General features: G+C 45.8%; 2 protein-coding genes across 3 annotated transcripts in view; both read left to right on the forward strand.

Annotated features, from left to right (window-relative positions):
• The window catches only part of LOC119442346 (lysosomal acid glucosylceramidase-like), a 46564-nt gene extending 41235 nt beyond the window's left edge, over positions 1 to 5329 (forward strand). The window contains 5 exon segments of the mRNA XM_037707187.2: positions 1334 to 1487; positions 1490 to 1557; positions 2491 to 2654; positions 2804 to 2923; positions 4643 to 5329. Coding sequence (XP_037563115.1) covers positions 1334 to 1487; positions 1490 to 1557; positions 2491 to 2654; positions 2804 to 2923; positions 4643 to 4748 — 612 coding nt within the window. The 3' untranslated portion in view covers positions 4749 to 5329.
• A 3414-nt stretch (positions 5330 to 8743) lies between these two features.
• LOC119442347 (lysosomal acid glucosylceramidase-like) overlaps positions 8744 to 22348 on the forward strand; it is a 30052-nt gene continuing 16447 nt past the window's right edge. Inside the window, exons 1-5 of one of the 2 annotated variants that reach the window (XM_049662066.1) lie at positions 8744 to 8961; positions 19579 to 19647; positions 20171 to 20353; positions 20832 to 21059; positions 21948 to 22081. In XM_049662066.1, coding sequence (XP_049518023.1) covers positions 19596 to 19647; positions 20171 to 20353; positions 20832 to 21059; positions 21948 to 22081 — 597 coding nt within the window. In that variant the 5' untranslated portion in view covers positions 8744 to 8961; positions 19579 to 19595. Of the gene's footprint in view, positions 8962 to 19574; positions 19648 to 20170; positions 20354 to 20831; positions 21060 to 21947; positions 22082 to 22348 lie in introns of those variants that run through there. The other variant, XM_037707190.2, reaches the window with a different exon arrangement.

Raw genomic sequence — 22348 nt, forward strand, 5'->3', positions numbered from 1 at the left:
ACAAGGCTTGAAACGTAGCTGTTTTGTACATTGTAATACCTTGTAGCAAATATGTATTACAGCTAGTAACTCGCTTACTCTTGTGGACCGTCACGAACCATTCAGATTCGACCATTCGTGCGCCATCGGTGTAGTCCGTCATTTATTGTGCGTGTACAGTGCGCATATATTCAAGTGTACGCCCATTCACTTATTGATACGTCGGCAATAGACTGGGCGTAAGTGTTCGTGTCATTTTGGACAGATGAGTATAGATAACGTGCGCGAAACTTACTATGACAGGAAGCGAGTACAAAGAGAGTATACTCTCTTTGTCATTGTTTAACGAGTGGTTAAACAATACTCACTCTTGCCGACGCCTGGGAATCAAGCCCTTTCTTTGAAGGATAGCGATACAAGGCTGGCGGATGAGCAAATTTCTGTATCCTCGAGGAAAGTCGTACATCTCGAAGAGCCGGTAACACGTTCGGACAGTTGCAGCAGCAGTTCGCGAACTTGGCCACACAGATTCATTCTATTCCTTAAGATTCCAGTCACTATTTTTGCAACCAACTACTGCACACGTCTTCAATCCACATGATTCAATCCACCATGATTGGAGCACAGTGCGTTAGCGAAAACTCAGTTGCATTTTCGGCAGCTGATCGGACAGAAGCAAGGTAGATGTGGTAATGGTTTCGTATATTCGTGCGCGGTCGCTGAGGAGACGCATGGCGCACCGCCGTAAGCGCCATCTCGTTTCTCTAAAACAAACTGCCCCACGAAAAGGGTCAATATACGAATACCGAGTCAGAATATTGCAAGGACGCTCACCGCAGTCTGCAGCTCATTGACGATGGAGGATATTTACTTAAGGCTGCGCACATTGGAAGATGGGCTGTAACGTATTTGTAATTTTTATCCACAAAGACTCCGAAAAACTTGTTAAAAATTGCATCGTTGGTGGATTCAGCTCATCATACCAGTCCCATGTATTCTCATTTGGTCTATGTGAATATGAACATCTTTTTACTCCCCCTAAGAAGGGGGGGGGGGGGGGGGAGGTGCATATATTCAGTAGACGTATTAATTCACTGAAGATGTACAGTTTATAGGAAAAAAAAGGTGATTGTTGGCAATGGGCAGCTGCTCTTTCCATTTTTCTATATAGAGTGTACATATGAGTTCTATAACTACAGATTACTGATTGTATTTCACCGTGTAAACGCTGAGACCATGGGAAAGCGGCAGTTGAGATGGTTAACAAACAAGGCAAGCCAGTGTCTGACTGCTCAGTTGTTTTTTACACAATACTGAAACTTGATTTCCATTTACTACATCTCCTAACACATAGGTTTTAGGCGATCCTGAAGCGGCAAAGTACGTCCAAGGAATCGCTTTTCATTGGTACATGAACCATCTAATCGGACCACGGGTCCTCGACAAGGTTCACAAGAGCCACCCAGACAAGTTTATCCTTTCGACCGAGGCCTGCACTGGATACAGAAGTAAGATGGGGAAAAGGTCAAGTTAGGCAGCTGGGAACGCGCTGAAGAGTACGCCATCGATATACTCCAGGTGAGGCCCTCTTTCTCTAAACGTAGGATGCCTGCTGCACGAGACAGTGAGACAGTTTAAGCATTTATATTGAAATTGCCATGTGGACTGTGTACGCCATTCAGCGAACAAAAACGAAGTATAACTTAATGTGAACAATCCTTCCCAAGAAAGCACATGTAGTCTATATTCTAAATCAGCCGCTGAAATCAGGAACTATAGCAATACTGATACAATTGGTTCATCAAAAAAAAGTCCCAGTTTCGTCCGGAAGGCGAAACATTGATAGTGATAGCAAAGTATTAGACAACTACACGTTCATACATTTATGGACCGTATAAATTGCAGTAAACATTCGCTGACTTATCAAATCAACGAGCACGGTATCACGTGCGCACAGGTAAACATGAAGAGATATCACTCGATGACTGCGAACACTTGCTGTCCCAGCGTTGGCGTGATAAAGAGCGCCGACCTCAGGGAGCGAACGCTTCGTGCTGTCTCCACATGTCTCCAAAACTTGTAGATTACGCGTCCTCTAACGCTAGACGCGCGAGAAGGCAGCGCACATGAAGCGATAAGTCATTTTGGCTCGGCCAAACTTTTCATCCGCCGCAGATTACCTTCAAGATAGGGCGCACATTGTCGTATATGCGCTCAGCAGCGCGGACAGCCATACGCCGCGACTACCGGGCTAGAGGGTGAGACATCCAGTCACCTGTCCCTCTATAGAGCGCGCTTGATCATCTTACTGCGCAACAATATAATTGCTATCGCAATAAAACGTGTTTCGCGGGTATTTCCCTCGTAACTAAGCGGATAAAGAGGCGACTGTTCTATGACTGAAACGGTCGGGCCATAGCAACTCCTGGCATTATGGAAATTTTACATCATAAGTACTGCAAACTTGCTGCGATGTGCTACATGTGTACGTTCTTCATTGATGACGCGCAGGACCTCAACCATTGGGCTAGTGGGTGGACGGACTGGAACCTAGCTTTAAATACTCAAGGTGGCCCCAACTGGGCTAAAAACTTCGTCGACTCGCCCATTATCGTGAATTCCACAGCTCAGGAGTTTTACAAGCAGCCAATGTATTACGCACTGGGCCACTTCAGGTAAGCACTTTTCTATCTGAGGTCATGAAGGCAGATTCTCTTGCTCAAGGTCCACATCTTGCATTACATGTGCTAAATGTACAACGTCTTCTATTGAATGCAATGGCTTAAGCTGAAAGTAATTTCAAGAGACCGTCCTTCTCCCACAGTAAATTCCTTCCGAGGGGCAGTGTGAGGATTGAGTCTCGTATAAAGCAAGGTTCACCTAAGATAGAGTACGCAGCTTTCCTGACGCCAGAGATGGCAGTCGTTGTCATCGTGCTCAACACGTGAGTATGTGTTGTTTTGTTTTACCGAAACTGAATATCGAGTGTTTAACGTCAGGACCAAGACCACATCCGCATAGCACAGACGTACTAAGATTTGCCTCTGTACGCCACGACTATATTGGGATGGCTGTGATTTACTTAGTGATTGTTAAACATACTAGGTTATATAGTATATCTGCGAAGCTTTCTTTAATTGGGATGGCTAAGATTGACTTAAGGATTATTATAAACAGAATTGTTAGTATACATGCGAATGTTTCTTTAATTCGGATGGATGTAGTTGACTTCATGATTCTTATGAAGATAGAGCTGGTAGTGTGACATAATTAGTGACAATTGAGTGTGACATAGCATCATTCACCGTTTGATTCTTTTTCAATTTTTCCTGTTAAGTATTTTTGAGCAATTTTCATTCCTCATAACGCCTTCGATCATATATAAGCGGAATGGTGTAGAGGCATGTGCTTCTGACCCCTCCAAGTGATCCTCCTGCCAAATATATGTTCCCATGACATGATCATGCGTCCAGCGCTACAATACGATACGTACGAGAGGAAACACGCACAGCCGTGGCTTACGTTAGTGAATGCTTTTTATTCGTCGCAGTCAGGCAATGAAGTCCAGACCAAAAGCCACAAAAAGCCGTTCGATAACATCTGGGGCTCAGAAATCAAGTAGAGACGCGCATCATAAGGAGCAGAATGCAGACGCTATTCATGCCAGAATGCGATGAAAAAATAACAGTTCAACCATCAAAGACACAAGATGCAATATTAAACATTGGTTGACGAAACATCTATGACAAATTCGTACTCTAAAAACAATTTAAACAAATGGGAAATACAAAACAGTACACTTAGATATTTTAAATAAAATATATAGCTTGTACAAAGCACGAGGCAAAGTTTAAACATCATGACAGGCGTACGTCGTACTTAACGTTGTAACCAGTATAACTTTGCCTTTACGGGGGGAATTAAATATTTATTGGTTTTTATAGAAATATCATAATATCGGCGTGTCATTTTAGAAAAAGCCTTGACGTGATCAGAGATATTATGCAGAGAAAATCTGAGGTAAAGCAGTAATTCATTGAAAAAAAAGCTCGATATAAAAAGCATTGTATTAAAGGAAAAGATTGTGCCTATGAGCTCTGTAACTGACTTCATGTATGTCTTATTACTCTTTTCTGCGGACGTAAAAGCATATAAAAATTGGTTTTAGACGTGGTTGCCCATATCAGGTGGCAGTAATTGCGTGGTGGATGATGACTTTGAGGTTAGGTTGAAATTCATTAGTGACATTTTGCAAAAAAAAAAAAAAAAAAAAAAGCCGACAACGCGTGAAAGCTTCGAATGCACCTCGCACTCATCAAAGACTGCTTTAAGAGATGTACAGTAACTGACAACTACAACAACCGGATTATTTAGAATCGGCATATGATTTAAATGATATTATGGCCGGGGGGACGAAACAATACTCTTTTAGCCTTCTTTTATTTGTTTACTAGTTATCGTCTTGCTCAGACCAAGCATCAGGTGCACTCGGAACAGCATTACCTCTATTTACGAGCTCTCCTGAGGCGCCATCTGGGCCTCTTTAAGGAAACCCAATTGGCCAAAACCTATTAGAAACTCCGCAGTGTACGGTGTCTGTCATAGGCTAGGAGTTGGTTCGGGATGGTAAATCCCCTAATTTAATATTTTGTTTTGTTTTCAGACACGATGAAAAATTCAAGCTAAACATCAGAGACGTGTCTGGCTCTACCAGTGTGGAGAAGGTCATCGAAGAACGGTCAATAACAACGTTTATGTGGCATTTATAGAGGATTCCTCCTTCCGTTCTTGAACGCTGCCATCCGATGATCCAACACAGTAGCGTTCTCTCTTGGTGCCCGAGATGAAACCAAGGTGATACTATCAAATGTGGTTTTGCCGCCAAACTCAAGCTTGTAGGCAGGCGTTCAAGAAAAAAAAAAAAAAAAAAAAAAAAAACTCGCGTCTCTTCACGCTTCACTCGCACGATTGATATGCGACAGCGTTCAGAGATTCCATAATTCGTTGATTTTCTGTCGACGTCCACATGACTTCTGCCTCATGGTCATCTGCGAGTTGTTATGGCATTATGATCTACTGCTGGGGTATACCTGTTGCTGTATAGTGGTCAGCTTGACCTGGCAGTGCAACCAAAACGCAGCGCCGTTGGACGTTTCTTTCTTTCTTTGCTCACCAAACGCAGAAAGAGTTTCGAAATAGCGGTTTCATCGCTATAATCAGATTTGGTGTGACCACTCGGACTTCCTTGTGAGCGCTAGCTGTCGCCACAATGAAACTCTCGATGATCTTTAACTTCAGGGTTTGCTCTGCCAAAAGTGAGACGTGGCTTTCCAAATAAAGTTCTTTTAAACGCTCTGCCCAAATGCTTCTTATTATCCCGTTGCACATTTTACATGAAAACCTCATTAGAATGCAGAAAAAAATACCACCAAAATGAATAATTCAGTGGGGGCAGTGGGGAGAGGCGTGTTCGCTTTCCTGACGTGAGAAGGAGATGGTATGCTTGACATTTAACAACTGTGCACAAGCATTCCCTCTATTTTGCCCTTTAGTACGCGAAAGTTTTTTTAGCTTTGTATGCTAGGTTAGGCCGCTGCGCACACAAGTATTTCTGGTGCTCTTTGTTCCTGCATCGCTGCCAGCGCCAGCTTGGAGCCTGATGACATCTCTTAGAATGGATTCGTGAGCGCACACTAGGAAATAACCATCCTAGTTGTACACGCGTGAGCACAAGAAAATCAACCCACTGCACGGATAACCACACGGCACTTAGCTCCAAGTATCGGCCAATGTTAAGAAGGATGACCATATCGATGTTTCTTCGGTAGCGACTAAGAGAATTAGGTCCCCTTCGCCAGCTTGGGCTGGGTCTTACGCTTCCCCAACTACTCTCCGTAGGGGTGTCGGCACTGGATTTATGCAACATGGACGTATGTGATACCCTATTTAATTTGCTCGGTGATACAAAAAGACTGCCATGCTAATTTTATTATTATATTTGTATTCTCATGAATAATAAGTAATGATGCTAGTAGCATCTCCTCTGTATTATGTTTCTTAATATTTAGAATAACATAGTTAACAGAATCAAGCTTCTTCGTCATGGTTATTTATTATCGTACTGTTAAAATTGCTTTAATACCACTTGTATTTAATGATTAATTATTTTTATCGGTGTTGTAGCACCGCAAGATTCACAGCCGATCACCCTTTAGAAACAACCACCCAACCTACTAGCGAATACGGAAACTAGATCACGGTGACAGCGACGGCAGAAATGCGCCTGGAGTGTCCATTATCGCAATAAAATAGTTGTTTTGGTTATAGTGCGGTACCGTTTATAGTGCGGATATTCGCGACTCCGGCGACTTACGTTATAAGCGGTCTACACTGTAATCGCCAAACCCCACAGCCAAGCACGAGAAACACAGTCACTACGGCAAATAGAAAACAAAGCGAATAATGTGATTTCCTAGGAGGCTTTTCGGCTGTGACGAAACACTCACGCGAAGGTATACCCATGGAGCATTTAGGTGCCAACATAATTGCTCAATCCGTATCATGTCGATTTATAAAAGTTCTCGAATCAAAATCCTAGGTTGTCTGGTGGAACCCAGCTGCTTAATCGAGGGTATGATGTGAAGCGTCGTATAGGCGCAGTCATCGGTTCATTTGTCAAGGGTTTGTCAAAGGTTTTTTAAAGAAACATGGTTGAACGCGAAGCTTTCGCCTATGTAAACTGAATCAAAGTCCAAAGCAACGACCACGCAACGAGCCCAAGAAATGCTGAGCGACCCGATGCGATGCATATGTGATTTAATTGCTTGTTTAGGATTGTATTTTTTTAACGTTGACGTTGAATGAGCACACATTTCGTTAAGCTGCATAGCCTTTAACTTAGGTCATGTAGCCGTTGATTACACGCCCACACTCACACTTTCACGGACGGCATGCCGTTGCCGATACACGGGATCGGCCTTACGGGCACGATCGCGCTCGCGCTTACGTTCGCGTATGGCAGCCTCTTCTTCTGCCGTGCGCTGCACCCGCGGCCTACCAAAGATGACGGCCGGGAATGCATTGCGTGACGCGCGTAATGCAATGCAGATACATACAGTTCATCTGGGTAGCGTGGCGTTACAATTCCCATTGTTCTTATCGGTACAACTGCGAATGCAAACTGTAGTGTTCTACGATTGTGTGCGCAGATGCGCAGATTCTTCTATTGTGTAAGTTGGCTTTCCTGTAGTGCGTTTTCGGCGCTCACGAACGAATCAGTGACACATAGAAAGCTTCGCTTTAAAACTTCCGATGCAGCTCTTTGTCGTTCAATACGTGCTACATAACAATGTTTTTCCGAGCGTGAAAGGTGCCCGTGAATATACACAAAGTGCCTCGAGCTTCCAGTAGCACGGCAATTTTGCGTGTATTCGCGGGCTTCTTTCATGCTCGGAAAAAAACACTTTTATGTAGCACGTATTGAGCAACAGAAAGCTGTGTCGGGAGTTTCTTATGTTGCTGTACAATTTTCTCATTGACGCTTTTAATACAATTCTAATAATTGAGAAGTTAATTAATTAACGCGAATTATCTAATTTGATGGAATGCGAAAAATAGTCTCAGTACCTCCAAGCGACGGCAAACATTACCTTGGTTCTGTCCAGCTACGTAGCATTTGCATATTTTTAAGCTTTGACCCAAGTTAAGTCGAAACACCCTGTATAGCGAACGTTGATGCAGGCGCGCCTCTGTTATCATCCAAAATGTCGCATTACTTTCGGGACCTCCCTATGTGATGCTGTCAGCATACATATGCTGCACACACAAACTACAGTAGCGCCTCCTGGCCAACGCTGGTACCCCATACACGAGCTATCAAAGTGTCCTTGTTCTCGTAACAGAGATAAATTTCAAGGCGTTATCGTATACAGAGGCTACAGAAACTACATAAATACACATGGGCATCTGTTAAGCGTATCAATGCATCATTGAGACCACAACACAGATGAAATAAGTACAAAATCTAAACTGATTATGCAACTATTAAGTTCAAAGTAGCTTCGCATAATAACGTAATCACGTTTAGCTTACTATATATAGACCAAGCTAAGGATTTTGTTCGTTCGCTGTGCAGTGGTTGCGTGTGTGTATTTTGAATGTCTTTGAACTACGAGGCTCGGTGGAATCTTCTCACAAGAATTTTCTCTAAAACGGAGTAGCTACTCCGGAAAATTGTTTTCCATATGTTCCACAGCATGGTGCATGCGATGTGAGAGAAGTGACGGCGGATGTGCTTTATTTAGCAAAAGGTGCCACGCATGACCGCATGCGCTACTAAACAAAAGAAGTACAGCACAGATGGCCGTTGATAAACTATATCTTCTCTACCTGTGGGTGTGGTGTCAAAGTGGAATTCGAAGCAGAGATCATTCACATACGCGGGGATTCCGCTTTTACATCGCAAAACATATGTGTTGACGGCAAGAATATCCATTGTTTGCTCGGGGCATGTGTCACCCAAGCGCTGGCTATCGATCATGGGCGGCCAAAGAATGTTTTCGGCACCTCAGAAAATTCGCCGATATGCCTTTTATTGAGCTCTGAGCATTCGCACTTACGTCTTTTTTATTTAATTATTACTGTTATACATGTGTGTTTTTGAATGGTTGGCACCTTGCGTCTTATTTGACACCTTTTTTGGCATGTCTGATACCAGCCGTCTGCTGAGATTTTGACTAATGCTAATCGAAAGATTACTAGGCAGGGAAAGCTCGAATGACATAAAGAAGGTACCATTGTTGCGCCTCAAAACACACAAGACAAATAGTGCGTCCCTTTGTTGAAGCCCTTACGGCGTGATAACGTGACGCGGTGTTTTTCTGTGCATCAGCGGTCTGTATTCACAGTGGGGCACGCATCTTTAGAATCAGCACCGAGTACTAAAACCCGGCGAGAGCTCGCTGCGCTTCGCCGCAAAAAGTCGTAAGTATAATTGTTTTCGATGTTTCCTGGGGCTGCCGATGGTTAAAGCCTAAACCTACCGTGATACTGCGCTTATATCACCACGTACAACTAACCAGGAAATTGTACAGAAGCTAGCCATTTCATCCCCATATGATAAGGACATTCAACCCGACCGAGAGAAAGCCGGCTTGGTCCAACACCGGTATCTGGTAAAGTTCTCGACATCGTCCTTACACTACGACGTGAAGCCCACTAGTATAACAACACCAAAACCAGAAAGCGCTTGTTCTGCGTTGCGAGATACCATGTGAGACGCAATCGCGCCCAGAACATTGTACTCCGGTATAAACCTCAAGGCTTGTGTAAAGGTAAGCACGTTGATAAAGCATGCAGGCATGCCTTGGCACCCCCTACTATGTGAAAAGCGTAAGCTAGCAAGGAAAGTGTTTCCATGGCTGCATCTGGTGGCTGTTATCTTCGAATCCAAGAAAAAAAGTTCATAAAATAGCGGGCATGTTCTCTTACAACATTTCCGGTGAACACATGTATTATGTCAATTTCGCTGTACAACTCAAATTTATCCGTAAAAACTGCAGGAAGTGTCTTTGTGCACCTCAAGGTATAGGAGCTACATAAGGCTTTTCTTTAGCTGCGCTAATTTTTAAAAATTTGCCCGTATCAGATAGCATAATGGTAACCCTTGAGCTAAATTACATGATGAGGCGACCATTAATTATACAAAAAATCAAAATACTTCATTAAATAGTTAACCTCATTATAATAAGTAACTTTTTAATTAGTTCATTTGCGGCACGTATTTCCATCTTCGAATTGTAACTAGTGAGCTTGCAAGGCATATCGATTTGGAACGAATCCTGAGTATGGCACCGGTTTCAATATATGCCTGGTCAAGCTTGAGGTAAAGATGCACTGTCGTTCCACTTACTTTTTCAGGAAAACGCTGTTTTTGGCATTGAAGCACAAAAGTAACTAGGGCGCCAATGCATTTCGTCAGACCCTTTGAAAATGTTAGCACCTAGAAACTGGTGTAGTTCTGATAATTCGTTCCAAGTCGATACGCCTTGCGAACTCACTGGTTACAACTCGTAAATTTAAATGTTTGCTGTAAACTTACTTTTTTTAAATTGATTAGTGTAATATGTTAAATATTCAATTAAGCATTTTGATTTCTGGTAGAAGTAATGCCCGCCTCATCGAGTAATTTAGCTCATTTTACTCCTTTGCATTATTTCGGGCTTCCGAACAACAATGAAAACGTTTAGTTTTAAGGCTGCAGTATTGCCCATAACGTGAAGCAGTGACGCTATATATCTGGCGCAATATTATGCGCAGTAAGTCTTTCACAGTTTCGTGTTGCATCTGGTGGAGCAAACATTCGCAGCTACAACGAACAATCTCCTTTGAGAAGAAGAAAACTACTCAGTGAAGTCTCTAGTCCGAGTTATCTTCTTTTGTCGATGTGGCAATCCTTGGTGGCAGAGAAGTGTAGAGGGAGAGAGAGAGATTTATCTGCAGTGCAACAAGAAAGTCACAATTTCACCCAGCATGGCGAAGCATCGATTGCGATAGCAAATTATTAGTACACTACGAAGTAAGGGGAGGAAATTTATCGGCCATGTAAACTTGTAAACCTTCGCTTACTAACTAAACTACCAAGCATGGTGTCACGCGCACCCAAGCAAACATGGGCACGTATCACTCGATGACCGCGGGCATCCGCTGTCAAAACGCTGGCGTGAGTAAGAGCGACAGTAGCAGTGAGCAAATTGACCTTCGTGCTGCCTCTCGCTTCTACGCGACACGCGAAGCTATCACAGCGCATACGAAGCTATCAGCCCTCGCGCGCCTATACTCTGTACCCATCGCAGATTGCTTTCAAGATAGGGCCCGCGTGGCCGCGCTCAGCCACGCCATACGTCGCCTGCCGCCGGAGTAGAGTCACCGCCGAAGAAAGTGAAAGCTGTGAAATCTCAAAACATTTTTGTAAGGTGAAACGCGATCCAGGATATCAGGCCTCATACAAAGACGTAATTTATTCTTGTTTCAGCTCAACCGATGGCCTACACACGCGTCCGCACATTGGATTGTGGTATGCTTCCGCAAATTCATGAGGACGCTGATTCTTGTATTCTTGTATTCTTCTTTCTACCAAAGCAATATTTTTGTGTTCGTGTTCCTGCACGCTTAACATCATGAATACCTTTCATTGCCCAATTCGCAATATTTTACGAGGACAACTTATTAGAAGGTATTTTCAATTTTCCCATCAGTGACCACATTCGCCATAATACAAAGGTACATATGCCACTTTTTATTATTATTATTATTTGGTTTGTACACATATACACACAAGGACACGAAGGAAATAGGGTAGAAGCAAGCTGACAACTGCCACCGAGATGGGTACAAAGCCTGCCTACTATTTTAGGAGGAGAGAATAGAGGAAATGAAAATAGCAGGAAAGAAAAGATGAAATAGAGAAATGACGGAGACGCAGACAAAACAAAACAAAAACACAAATAATTTCTATAAACGGGAGGCCAAGGCAGTATCCTTCAGAAATGTTAGCTGGGCTCGATGAGCCTGGTCACGTCGAGCAGCACACCCCTTTGGAAACAGGCAATCGTCAAGGGTGGCTCATTGCAGTTCAACAAGTCTACATTCCCCAATTAGCAATGCGCGCTGCGTAACAAATGCGGGACGCTCTGAAACGAGATGTTCAGGTTCTCACAGGAGCCACAGAACGTACACGACGGGCTGTCCACACGTCCTTGTCGGTATAGGCGTTCGCGCGCTAACGCAGAGCCAACCCCTAATTTATGTAACAGTGCGCTAGCACGACGGGCCAGCCGCGACCACGAACACGGGGGGGGGGGGCAATGATCCGTCTGCAACACGCCTGTCTGGGTGCTGCTTTAGGAGGTTTCGGCGTATCAGAAGACGAGCGTTTTCAAACATACAGGAAATGTCAGGGCAGTCACATTAATGGTGGGCACCACTTGAAGCGAGGCGACCACTCTCTTCACTTCCAGCGATTACCACGTGCGAGGGTATCCACTGGGCAATGAGGGACACTCCACGCGAACTAATTTAGCCGGCAGATTCTTGGATACTGCATAAAATTGGACTATCGGCAGCTTGTCTCAGTCAGCTGAGGGCAGTGCGGGAGTCTGTAAGAATAACGACCTTCAATGCGTTTAATTCTTCATGTACATACTTCAGAGCAACATCAATCGCTGCCAGTTCTGCAGCTGTTGATGAGGTTGGATGAAATATTCTTAACACCCGTCTGATCTCAGTCGAAGTGCAGAAGAAAGCTGCAGAAGCGCCTTGCACGTCGCTGCGTACAGATGCGTCCATGAATGCTTTAATATAACCGCCAAATTTTTCAAATAGGTGGGACTTGGAAAACTGGTATAGTGCCGAAACAGGCTGGCTAGTCTTTTTGTGTATTTCGGAAACTGATAGATAAATGAGGAAGGAACATTTGTTGTGTTTTTTCGGAGTTGTGAATGAAGTAGTGTCTTCTGAACTGCGAGTAATGTCCACATACAATGCCGCCTTTTTCCGCATGCGAGAAAACGGGCGCTGAATCAGCCGATTAATGAGTGCTTGGCCGTCTGATGCTCGGTGCAAACGCTCGATATGGTGTAGCGCTCTCTGGTCTGCTTGCAAGCTCAGGGGCAACTGGTGCGCTTCTGTGAGTAGTGGAACAGATTGCGCTTCACGAGGTAAGAAAAGCATGACTCGGAGGGCAACACGATGGTCCCGTGACATAACATTTGGCTGCACGTTCAAGACTGACAAGGCATACATCATGCCAAAGAGGACAGATCATTGATATACCTGAAGTGCTGTCGTCTGGTCGCAGCCAGCGCCCCTAGCAGTCAAGGCGGCCACATATTTGAGCAGCGACCGGGATTTGCACCGCACAGAGGTAACGTCAGGGCGCCAAGAAAGGCGATCATCGATAATTACGCCCAGGTAGCGGTGGTGCTGTACCCATTGTACTGGTGTCTCTCCGAGGTACAGCCGGCTCATGCTTCGACGAGCGCGTTGCCTTGGATGATACACGATTGCGGCTGACTTAGCTGGTGAAATGTGCAGAACAACTTCCTCCAAGTACTCTGAGGTCGCATTCAAAGCTCTCTGCAAGATTCCACGAAGACGTGGACCATGGTGCGAAGGCTCATCCACAGTGCAATTTCATCAGCATAGATTGCTATGCATATCGGAAAGTTACGTTCCTGAGGCAATCGACTTGGAGGTCCAACAAGTACGCTGTTGAAGAGAAGCGGCGACAAGACGCTGCCTTGCGGTACACCGCACTTAACAGGGCGAGATTCACTTGTTGCTCCTCCAACACGCACTTTCATGTTGCGCTCAAAGTTATGCACGAAATGAAGCAGTCGACCCGAAATTCCCGCATACACAAGGGCTATAATAATCGCCTTATGGGGAACCGAATCAAAAGGTTGTTGTATGTCGAGGAAGAGCATATATGCAGAGTGCTTGTTTGCTCGAGCAGACTCTATACGAGGTCTGCTATGCTATCGAGGGCTGAACGGTGACGACGAAAGCTGCTCATGACATAAGGAAAGAAATTCACCTCTTGTAGCCTGCCATCTAGACGGATGAGTACCATTCGTTCCATCGGCTTCATAACATAGCGATATTTGAGGTGTTTTGAGGTAAGATTTGAGGTGTTTTGCAGGGCGGCCGGGCTTTAATACTGGTATCACCAAAGATTATTTCCCATCATTGGGGATCAGCGACGGTCGCCACACTTCGTTATATGCGTCCAAGACATTTTGATGAAAGGCCTCATCAATGTATCGTAACGCCTGGTACGTAGCACCATTTTCACCAGGGGCAGTGCGACGTTTGGAGAGGCTGAGCGCGTGATGAAACTCCTCGAGAGTAAAATCTGCTTCATACATCTGACAGGCTGGACCATAGAAGAATGTTGTGTTGTTCTGACTTGTCAGAGGATTAAGGTCATTGTTAGCGTTGTCACTTGACATAGGAGGTTCGAAAAGGTCGGCAAAGGCTTCCGCAAGAATTTTCGGAGTCCGGCCAGTCGTTATGCATAAAGCAGCAGTTGGATTATTGCAGATCTCACGAGTTCGGAGAGCCTTCAGTATGCGCCAAACACTTCCAAAAAACCATTTGCAGTATGCAGTGAACTACACAGTGCTGCCCAGCTCTTTCGGCGAAGTTGTTTTGTGTGCAGCCGTATGGCTACGTCTAGGCGGTTATACACCGTCCAATCTGAGCTTCTTTTAGAGCGCTGCGCTCTCCTGTAAGCGCGGTGTTGACAGGCGCGTAGCCTCAAGAGCTTAAGATCAGAGTTCGGTTTATCTATACCCTGCCGTCGTCTTACGGTAGCTTGTTGAAGATACTCGCTCACCAGTTTAAACAACTTGTCGTGTGATGGGGCCTCTGAAATCAGCTGACGGAACTTGCTCCAGTTTGGCACTGTGTAGGCGGCAGTCTGACGGCGAGGAGTATGTTCTAGAATCAATCAAATTGGTAGGTGATCTGAGCCCGATGGGTCAGATTCACATGACCAGGCCAGGCACACTTTTCTTGTTGACATCGCAAGGTCGATGGTGGACTGTTCCTTTCCTCTGCCGACAAATGTAGGTGAGCCGTCATTGAGTGTTTGTAGATTATGTCTAACAATAAGCTCGTTGATCTCCAGCCCACGCTTGTCTTGTAGACGAGAACACCAGCGACGCCACGCCACCGCCGCGCTATCGTCGCCGCCACAGCTGGTATGACGTCATGCTCCCCCGCACCGTAGCGCTATCGCCACGCACCTTCCAGTACTACCGCAGCCTTTCCAGTACTAGCCCAGATGACGTACACGAGTATAGGCCTAGCGACAACTAAGTTTAAACCTCGACATAGCCAAGTTCAACAGCTACAACCAAGAGACGCAATCAATGGGCCAGCTTCGCTGTGTCTTGAGCTTTGCGAGGCCTAGTGCAAGCTCTGGCCTTTTTTTTTTCTTCTGGCTCAGCGCGCCGCTGGAGAGAAGAGAGGCGGGGGTCGGGAAGGGAGGAAGCTGGCGAGTGGGAGACCGCATGCGCATGCGCCGCGTCACCCTCCTGGGTGTCGCCGCCCTCCAGGTTGCCATGGCTACGGCCCGGCAGTTTCTTGATACGAACCACACATTACGGTTGGCTTAAACAGCTTCGCTGTTAGACTTAGAAAAACTTCAGCATGAAAAGGAACCACCAGCCGAACGCACGAACTTCGTTGTCTCTCTTGCATACATAAAGCAGTAAGTCAGCGCCCATGTCACGGTTATCATCGATACGCGCCGGAATACTTACGCGTGAATCTATTATAAATGACACTTGGCTGATTTGCTATAGGAAGGCGTGACATTTGACTCAAAGACTTTTATAATTGCCTTACCCTCGCATTTACGGCCGCCTTCGCTGAAGGAAGGAAGGAAGGAAAATAAGAGGCGAAAGGCAGAGAAGTTAACCAGGTTAAGTGTCCGGTTGGCTACTCTGCACAAGGGGATGGGGTAAGGGCTGAAAAGATTAGAAAACAAGAGAAGATTAAAAAATGTCACAGTTTCGCCCTAAGGGCGAAGCAATGAATGCGATAGCAACACAGCAATGTCATACGAAGTAAGGTGAGCGGCTTTGGTAGCAATATGAATTGTAGTAAACATGAGCTGATTAAGTAAGGAGGTGTGCTGCGGCGTAAGTAGACCGACATGACGAGAGACTCGATGACCACGAGAAGGCGCGTGTGAAACGGTGGTGTTGATGAGAAGCGCTTCCCGTGGGCAGCGCGTGCGAAGGGACACATCTGTAGCGCTGCACTGCCGATCCGGGCAGCATTGCATGTGTAGCGTGCGTTGGAAAATGTGGCCCGACTATTACTAACTGAATGAACAAGCGTGGTGTGAGCGCGCACAAACAAACATGAATAGCTCACACTGAATGACTGCAGACAACGACCGTCAAAACTCTGGCAGCAAGCGGATACGCCCCAGCGGCGAACGTACGTGCGGTCATCGCTTCAACGGAAACTGAGCGCATAAAGGTCAGAGCCGTGTGGAGATAAGAGACGGTGCGAGCGAGCGACGATCGCGGTTGTTGGCAGCGTAGAAGTGCGCCCCCCCCCCCCCCGCCCCCTCCGGCGCTGGCTTACCGCTTCCTTGCTTGCGCGTGGGAGAGATAAGCATGGAGGAAGGAAAAAAACTCCATGGAGATAAGAGACTGTGCGGACGAGCGACGAGCGCGGTTGTTGGCAGAGAAGTGCCCCCCCCCCCCCCCTGCTCCCTCCGGCGCTGGCTTTCCGCTTCCTTGCTTGCGCGTGGGAGATTGAGTGCGTTCGCTCTCCGTGATAGCGCACGTCCCCGCACGCTTCCGCTGGGGCATACGGCGCGCGGCGAAGATTTTATCTATACGGAACCTCACGGCGACGGCGACGGCGACGGCGACGGCAGAAATCCGGTTGAAGTGTCCATATAATTTCTATCGCAATAAAAGAAGAAGAAGAAAAAACACATCAGTCCGCACAATTCTATAGTTTTTCACGAAGTCCTGTTTCTCTTAAAAAGCGTACTAGCGCTTTTAAAGCAGTTCGTTCCGACGTCGGCTGGGACCAGGGACCAAGAATTCTGGCTTCCGTAAGGGGACGGTTGTCTATCTTGTCGAGCCTGGTTCTGAGGACTTTCCTTTGTGCACTAAAACGAAGACAATCACACAGAAGATGTGCTATCATCTCTTTGCACCCGAAGTTTCACAATCTGGACTTGTGGCCATTCCGATAAGGTAGGAGTACGCATTGGTAAAAGCTACTACAAGTCTTAGGCGACAAATGAGAGTTACCTCCCGTCGTGGTAAGCCATGTGGAAGGCGGAGCTTCAGATTAGGATCCAAGGAACAGAGGCACTGGTTTTTAAAGTCCGTTGAATTCCAGTGGGCTAACGTAAGCTCGCGAGCAAGCGCACGGAGCTTTCGTGCTGCGTCTGTTCTGGACATAGGGATAGCGACGCAATCGGTATTGGTATGTGAAGATCGAGCTTGCTCGTTTTCAAAGAATACACAGTGACTTGGCAGCCATTGAAAGACGATGTCATGTCCTTTGTCAACTGCCTGATGGTAAATTTCGCGTGTGTCCGCGACAAGTCGTTCGTGGGGTCCACGGCGTAGTGCAGAGAGCAAACTCTGGAGGTGGCCTTGGGATCGCAGAGATATAGACCATTTCTGGGGTGGTTCGTGGTCGATAAATTTCATTGCTGCACACAGAGCTGTAAGTTCGACAGCCGTCGTCGATGTCAAGTGCGATGTCCGGAATTTTAATACTGTAGATTTTGCTTGGACAAATACTGCAGCTGCTGAACTGGAGTGCATGACCGACCCATCTGTGTAAACATGTAAGCGGTCACTGTGGACCTCATGTAGTAGCAATAATGCTGCCTTCTTCAATGCTGCTGACGGCATTTGTGCCTTCTTCTTTACGCCTGGAATGGTGAGGCATATTCGAGGTGAATGCAGAGACCACAGTGGCAACGAAGGCCATGCTGCATGGACGTGATTCGATGGTAGCGATGCTCCGTGTATAGTCAGGAGACAGCTAAAACTCGTATGCGGCCTAGGTGTTGGCAGGCAAGCAAGATGGTGAAAGGATGTCCTTGCGACATGTGGAATGTGCACTCTTAGAGCGTCGACTGCACAGTACGTTGATTACAGGGTGGTCACGTGCTATGGCGATTGTGGCCGCTGTGGATGCACACTTAGGGAGGCCGAGGCACGCCCGTAGAACTTGGGCTTGTATACTCTGGAGTGTTCGAACGTTCGTTTCACTGGTGCTTCCCAGCACGGGCAGGCTGTATCTTAGGAAGCCCATAAATAATGCATGGTACAGCTGTAGCATCGATTGCACAGATGCACCCCAAGACTTTCAGCCGACAAATTTGAATACATGTGCCATTGCAGTCAACCTCTTTTTCATATATGAAATATGTGGCGTCCAAGACAAATCACGATCGATGATGACTCCAAGGAAGCGGTGTTTTGTTTCGTTGCTTGCGCCTTCGCTGAAGATTTGCGATGTGGCCATTGCGGCCTTATTCAATGCAAATGGTTATTCAAATATCAGCTAACTTGTGTAATTGTGCATTGCATAACGTTCAATTGTTTTGTAACTGCTTCCTTCTACCGGTTTCCATCACTTGAGCAACTGTTATTAAAACTCTCCCTAACAGTATTCTTGTAAAACAGAACTGTAATGCAAGTCGTTGTGCAATTGCTCGTGCACGGGTGCTAGAAGCTTAATCTAACTGCGCAGGTGCAGCTTTTTTCTCTGGCGACCTATTTTCCCTATAACATTGTAGTACTTACGGCGGGCATAAGTTTAATTATTGATTGACTGATTTATGAATTAACTGATTGTTGGATTGGTTGATTGATTGATCCATTGATTGAAATGTGCCTCATGGAATGCGAGCCACGGTGCAGATGAGAGTTTTCACATTTTTTTCTAGCCCAATTTCAGCGCGAGTAAAATTTAAAGAAATTAGCGTAGCTTGCACTGGAGGCACAATGCTAAAGAGACAGCGGAGCTGGTGGGCACCTAGCTAGTAATGGCTTTTGGGCTAGGCTAAGCACTACCACGTCATACCCAGCATTTTCCGGAATTTATTGTGAAGCGCGGCCTCTTCTTTGGAAGTACGAACTATCTTTGGGCGTCCCATGACTTCTACTGATCGAGCGCCGCCGCGCACACGCTTATATAGCTGTTGACTCAAGGTCAGCGCATGCGCAGATCCAAACGTTCTCACGGCGCATGCTCAGATCTCGGCGCGGCGGCGGAAACTGGTTGCGCGCACTGTCTCCGAGCTGCTGCCGAGCTGCTGCCGGCGCCGCCCGCTTTTCCCCGGCGCGAACGCGGGAAACGCGTTCGTTGTCCGTGCATACGCAGTACACAGGTGGTAGGTTGCGCTAGGTGTTCTAGCAGCTGCGGCGTCGCTGGTTGCCATGGCTGCGGCGCGGCTGGCTTTCTGTGAAACACCACACATTTTAAATGCGAAGCATTTCTTGCCTGCGGCTCTGTCTGTTGTCCCGCATCCCACACCACCACAGCGCATGCGCGTCTCCTCCCCCTCTCTCTCCTCTCCTACGCTTCCTCCTTTCTCTCCTCTAGGAATCCTGTACGGAGCAGCGCCCGCGTCCCACACCCCCACAGCACATGCGCGTCCCCTCCCCCTCTCTCTCCTCTCCTACGCTCCCCCCTTTCTCTCCTCTAGGAATCCGGAGCGGCGCGCTCGACAGGTGGTGCAACAGCTGCATACTCCGCTGGGGGCGCCACGGTAGTTCCGCGGTATGAAAATGACGGAGCGCGCGCGCCTCATTCTCTCTCCTGTGCAGCGCCGCGATGAGCGCTCGGGCCGCTTCCGCGAAACCATCTCCCGCTCAAGCTAGCCATCTCCCCGCTGCTTCGCATCCACACATGGTTCCCTTTAGCGGGAGATGGATTAATTTTTTTACGGCTAGCTTAAACAGCTTCACTGTTAAAACATTATGCACATCATACGGAGTTCTTACTGAACAGCGCCTTTTTTTTTTTTCTTTGCTATCCCAGGACGTCTCCATTCTACCATGGGAGAATACTTACTGATAACCCTAGCTGCACTGGGAGGCCTTATATCAGGTAAGTACTACTCGTATGGCTGGCAGTTGGTCTATAGATGCGTTTTGCAACCACTAGGGTTATAATTAGAACCCCCATCCCTTTTCCACACCTCGATACATCAGAACAAACATATCTTTAGAAGAAAGGTATACATTACCTTCCAGCTTGGTGTTCGAGGTCACTTCAATAAGGGAGATTTTTCAGCTACTGAGTAAACTTTATTATACGGCAGAACCTGGGAACATTTCACTCAGAAACTTGGCCTACAGTCGTACACAAATAAACACCAATCAGGAAAATTGAATTTAGCACAGTAAAATAAAAAACCAATTCCTTGAAGTGGGGGAGACATTATCGCTATAACGTGTCATACGTACACCGTGCTTCTCAAGGGAAAACGAACCACCGTTATTTTTAAAGAACCCGCTTATGAAATTCTTGCATTTCCCGCGTTTGTAGTGCTTAAATTGTCTTGTTCGCGTTTCATACTTCCACGATTGTACGTAGCTTAAACAACCACACAATATTGTACGAACCAAAGGCGCAGCTCCCGAGTGCTGGCCGAGGGACTATGGCTTTGGCAGCCCGGTGTGCGTGTGTAACATGACGCACTGCGACTTCATCGGTGACGTAGGACCTCCGTCTAGAGGCAAAGTGGTTGCCTTCGAGAGCAACAAGGCCGGCCTCCGGTTCGCCCGAACCGTCTTGCCCCTGAATTCAATGAGTGAGTTCAGTTTCTGCATATTTCAAACAATCCCCAACAAACTTGCATCTAATTAAATGTTGCATAGATCTCTTCAAAGATGGTTGGCGTAAAAATTTGTGCGGTGCAGTATCAGTATTTTCTTCCATTTACTAAAGCGTTATGCTGGTACTACCATGCTGCTACCGAAAGCGATAAACCTGCAAAATGAGCTGTTTCTCAATTGATTTTTACGTTTTCTAAGACCATCAAAATTTAGGTGTAAAAGTCTGTCAAATAAGTTAACCCTAACAATATCATGTTTGATGTCATCTCTGAAAGTGTAAAGAGTGATGAGCTTACTGAGATAAATTGTATCGGTCTTACGATCTTATCAGAAACGATAGAATGCTGCATGTATAGTAGTAAACGAAACTTGCGTTCGGTGCTCACGGGAACCCTCTTACAAACGCGCGAAACTGGCTTCACAATTTTCTTGGTTTGTCCCATTCTTTCACAGACTCGCCAGGAGACAAAAATGAAGTCGAGGATTTGACAAAAAATCAACCCGCCAGAGATAATCGTGGTGCCGGAAACAGCACTGTGGTTCTTTCGATAAACCAAGACGAAAAGTACCAGAGCATATTTGGTTTTGGAGGCGCCTTCACCGACGCCGTCGGAATAAATCTGAGAAACCTCCCACTCAAAATGCAAGATGACATTATCAAGTCCTACTATTCAAAAGAAGGTAACGGTATACGACATATTCACGAAGGGCTTCTCGATAACGGACGGCACAAATAATATGTGCGCCTGAGATAAATGCTGCAGCTGGTGATGATAACGCTGATAATATGAGCGTCGCTTTTGAAATGGAATGGTGGCACGTGCCACCAAACTCGCTCATTGTATGAAGCTCAAACCAACATCCATGCACAGCTTTTGACCGTAGGTTGTAGATTTTCTTAGAAACCATGTGTGGCTTTTCGACGCAGTTCGAATGAACAGAAGTTGTATTCTTGCTTTGGTTGGCTGGCGTTAGTGTGGTTTCGGTTAGATGATTTCGGTTCTCTGACCAAACTATCAGGTTTTCTCTTGCTAGTTGAGTCACTTGAGGTAACTGTGAATGGAATTCTTTCTCTCGCGACATATTTACTACTAATTATATTCTCCACTCAAGTGAACAGTTTTGCTTTAAGAGCTTTTATTTGCTCTGATTTGGTGTAATTTTGTTATGTTACCTGTATTGTGTCTTGTGCCTGAAACTCCTTATATAGCACTGTTTACTTTTCGCAATTTGTATAGAGTTTCGGTTATATTGTTTCAGACTGTAAGCCTATACTCCTCACTCCTGCTTCAGACTAAAATATAGGCCTGCACTACTCTTTGAATAAATTAAAAACATAGATAATGCGTTTTACGCTAAATAGTTCTATTATAAATTAAATTTCAAATGTTATATGCAACTGGAGTGAAACTGGCATGCAGTTATTAATTCTAACATTCCCCTTATCACGTACGAGAAGTAGCCAGATCTGAGTTACTGATAACTATAGACATAAATGACCAATAGCGTGTCTTTTGACGTGGTTTTCTGAGCGTATTGCACATTCATATTCTCGCTGTTTGGCGACAGGGCTAGAATACTCCATTGGCAGGATCCCGATGGCCAGTACTGACTTCTCAGTGCGAAAGTACACCTACGACGATGTCCCCGGTGACTTCAAACTGCTCAACTTCACTCTCACCGAGGAAGATCTTCAGCTTAAGGTATCAACCAATTTTTAATTTAAACTGCGTAGAGTTATTTAAGCTCCATCTAGAATCTAATTGCACTTATAATTTATGGTGGCCTGCGTCGATATTGCACTTATCACTTCTTTGAGTTAGTTGAAATTTAGTAAAAACGTGATTTCTTTTGGTGCGCACCGTTTGGTAAAGCGCTTGAATTCTTCCCTGGTTCAACAAGAACATATGAAAAACCACCATCTTATAACAACACTTCACCCTTGGACAAGCAAACTGCTGCAGAAAGGT

Source organism: Dermacentor silvarum, chromosome 2 (assembly GCF_013339745.2).
Source record: "Dermacentor silvarum isolate Dsil-2018 chromosome 2, BIME_Dsil_1.4, whole genome shotgun sequence".
NCBI lineage: Eukaryota > Metazoa > Arthropoda > Arachnida > Ixodida > Ixodidae > Dermacentor > Dermacentor silvarum.